Source organism: Meleagris gallopavo, unplaced genomic scaffold (genome assembly GCF_000146605.3).
Source record: "Meleagris gallopavo isolate NT-WF06-2002-E0010 breed Aviagen turkey brand Nicholas breeding stock unplaced genomic scaffold, Turkey_5.1 ChrUn_random_7180001866134, whole genome shotgun sequence".
NCBI classification, from domain to species: Eukaryota; Metazoa; Chordata; class Aves; order Galliformes; family Phasianidae; genus Meleagris; species Meleagris gallopavo.
The window spans coordinates 2,336-4,991 of NW_011131381.1; the positions used below are offsets into that span (position 1 = coordinate 2,336).

Here is a 2,656-nt window from a genome sequence, read left to right on the forward strand (position 1 = left end):
CCCGGTTCTGTTGGAAGCTCCGTCCCCACCCCGTGGGGGGGGTCGGGGGGGGCTCTACCAACCCCTCTACGGATGGGGGGGGTCCCCGAATTGGCCCCCGACCCGGCCTTGGAGCGTCGGTTGCTGCTTCACCTCGCCGATGTTGCCCTCACTTTGCCCACCGACGCCGGAGCAATCCGGGGGGCCATCGATACGGTGAGTGGGGGGTCCTCCCCCCCCCCAAAAAAAAAGAGTGGGAGGGGTCTGGGAACATCAAGAGCCCCCCCAAAACGGTGGGGGTCTCGTAAAGAATTGAGAGACCCCCCCAGAATGGTGGGGGTTCGATGTATTGGTGGGGGCGTTATAAAGAAATGGGGCCAAATTGACCCAAATCCCACCAAGAAGGACCAGAATTGACCCAAGTTGACCCAGATCTCTCTAAAAAAGGCCGAAATTAAACCCAAATTGGCCCAAGTTGACCCAAATCTCTCCAGGAAGGACAAAAATTGGTCCAAGTAGACACAAATCTCTTCAAGAAAGGCCCGAGTTGACCCAAATCTCTACAGGAAGGACAGAAGTTGACTCAGGTTGACTCAAATCTCTCCAAGACAGACCCAAATTGACCCAAATCTCTTCAGGAAGAGCCCAGATTGACCCAGATCTCTCCAAGGAAGTCCAAAATTGACCCAAATTTCTCCAAGAAAGACCCAGGTGACCCAAATCTCTACAAGAAGGACCAAAATTGACCCAAACGTCTCCAAGAAGGACTCAAATTGACCCAGATCTCTCCAAGAAGGGCCCAAATTGACCCAGATCTCTCCAAGAAGGGCCCAGATTGACCCAAATCTCTACAAAAAGGGCCCAAATTGACACAAGTTGACCCAAATCTCTCCAAGAAGGGCCCAGATTGACCCAAATCTCTCCAAGAAGGGCCCAGATTGACCCAAATTTCTCCAAGAAAGACCCAAATTGATCCAAATCTCTACAAGAGGGGCCCAAATTGACACAAGTTGACCCAAATCTCTCCAAGAAAGACCCAAATTGACCCAAATTTCTCCAAGAAACACCCATATTGACCCAAATTTCTCCAAGAAGGGCCCAGATTGACCCAAATCTCTCCAAGAAAGGCCCAGATTGACCCAAATCTCTCCAAGAAGGGCCCAGATTGACCCAAATCTCTCCAAGAAAGGCCCAAATTGACCCAGATCTCTCCAAGAAGACCCCAAATTGACCCCCCCCGATTTCTCCCCCCCAGCCCGAGACGCCGGCGACGCAGCGCATGGTGGAAAGCCTCCTCCAGAAGTTCGCTGCTCAGGAGCTGATCGAGGTGCGCCGGGGGCTGCTGGCAGAAGGTCCCACCATCGTCACCTACGCCGACCACTCCAAGTTGGCGGCCATGACAGGTGCTGAACGCGGAGGGGACGGCGACGCCGACGTCACCGGGAGGAAACGTCGAGCAGAGCAGGACAATCCCGGCGGGGTCGGGGTGGCGGGGACGGAAACGGGGAAAGAAATGGTGAAAAAATCCCGTAAGCAGGCGTCCGACGTGGACCTGGAGATTGAGAGTTTGCTCAGCCAGCAGTCCACCAAGGAGCAGCAGAGCAAAAAAGTGAGTTTTTCAACCCAAAAATGAAGGGTTCGGGTTTCGCAAAAAAAAAACAACAAAAAAATCGTGGGAGAAGATGGAATCTGGGGGGAATCTCTCCAAAAAAGGGTTGGGGGCAGCAAAGACAAGATGTTCTGAGCCCTAAAATGGAGCCACCAAGATGGCCGACCTCCATTGGGATGTTCTTCACCCCAAAACGGAGCCACCAAGATGGCGGACCTCCATTGGGATGTTCTTCACCCTAAAATGGAGCCACCAAGATGGCCGACCTCCATTGGGATTTTCTTCACCCCAAAATGGAGCCACCAAGATGGCCGACCTCCATTGGGATGTTCTTCACCCCAAAATGGAGCCACCAAGATGGCGGCTCTCCATTAGGGCTTTCTACCAAGAAAAAATGAGGAAAAATGAGGAGATTTTGGTAAAAATGTGTTGTTTTGGGAAAAAAATGTTGTTAATAGGATTGGGGACACCAAAGAGTTGGGGTGGTCATGGTTCTAGCAAGAAAAATTGGGTAAAATTAGAAGATTTTGGTAAAAATCTGTTGTTATCTGGGCTGGGGTTGTCATTCTCTGAAGAAAAAATGGGGAAAATTCTTGGAATTTGGGGATTTTTGGGGGGTTTTGGGAAAAAAATGTTGGTAATACGATTTTGGATGCCAAAGAGTTGGGGTGGTCGTGTTTCTACCCCCCCCCAAAAAAAAAAGTAAGGAAGCCCAAACTTTTGACAAAAAAACGGGTCGTTTAAAGAATGGAGGTCTGGAGACGGCACCGGAAAACCCCAAAACCCGTCGGATTCGACCCAAAAATTCATCCTGCAGGTGAGCCAGGAGATCCTGGAGCTGCTGAACACCACGACGGCCAAAGGAGCAGTCCATCGTGGAGAAGTTCCGCTCGCGGGGGCCGGGCCCAGGGTGCAGGAATTCTGCGACCACGGCACCAAGGAGGAATGCGTCAAAGCCACCGGCGCCGACCGCCCCTGCAGGAAGCTGCACTTCCGGTAGGGGACGTTACCCAAAAATCCACGTCTTTTCACCCAAAACGTTACCACTCAAAAACGAAAACAAAACAA

The 2,656-nt window shown here is 51.7% G+C and overlaps 1 protein-coding gene across 1 annotated transcript in view; it reads left to right on the forward strand.

Moving 5' to 3' along the window:
• The window catches only part of LOC104916039 (N6-adenosine-methyltransferase catalytic subunit-like), a 4,238-nt gene extending 1,582 nt beyond the window's left edge, over positions 1–2,656 (forward strand). The window contains 5 exon segments of the mRNA XM_031557590.1: positions 6–195; positions 1,235–1,588; positions 2,406–2,447; positions 2,449–2,493; positions 2,496–2,656. Of these exon segments, the coding sequence (XP_031413450.1) occupies positions 6–195; positions 1,235–1,588; positions 2,406–2,447; positions 2,449–2,493; positions 2,496–2,588 (724 nt within the window). The 3' untranslated portion in view covers positions 2,589–2,656.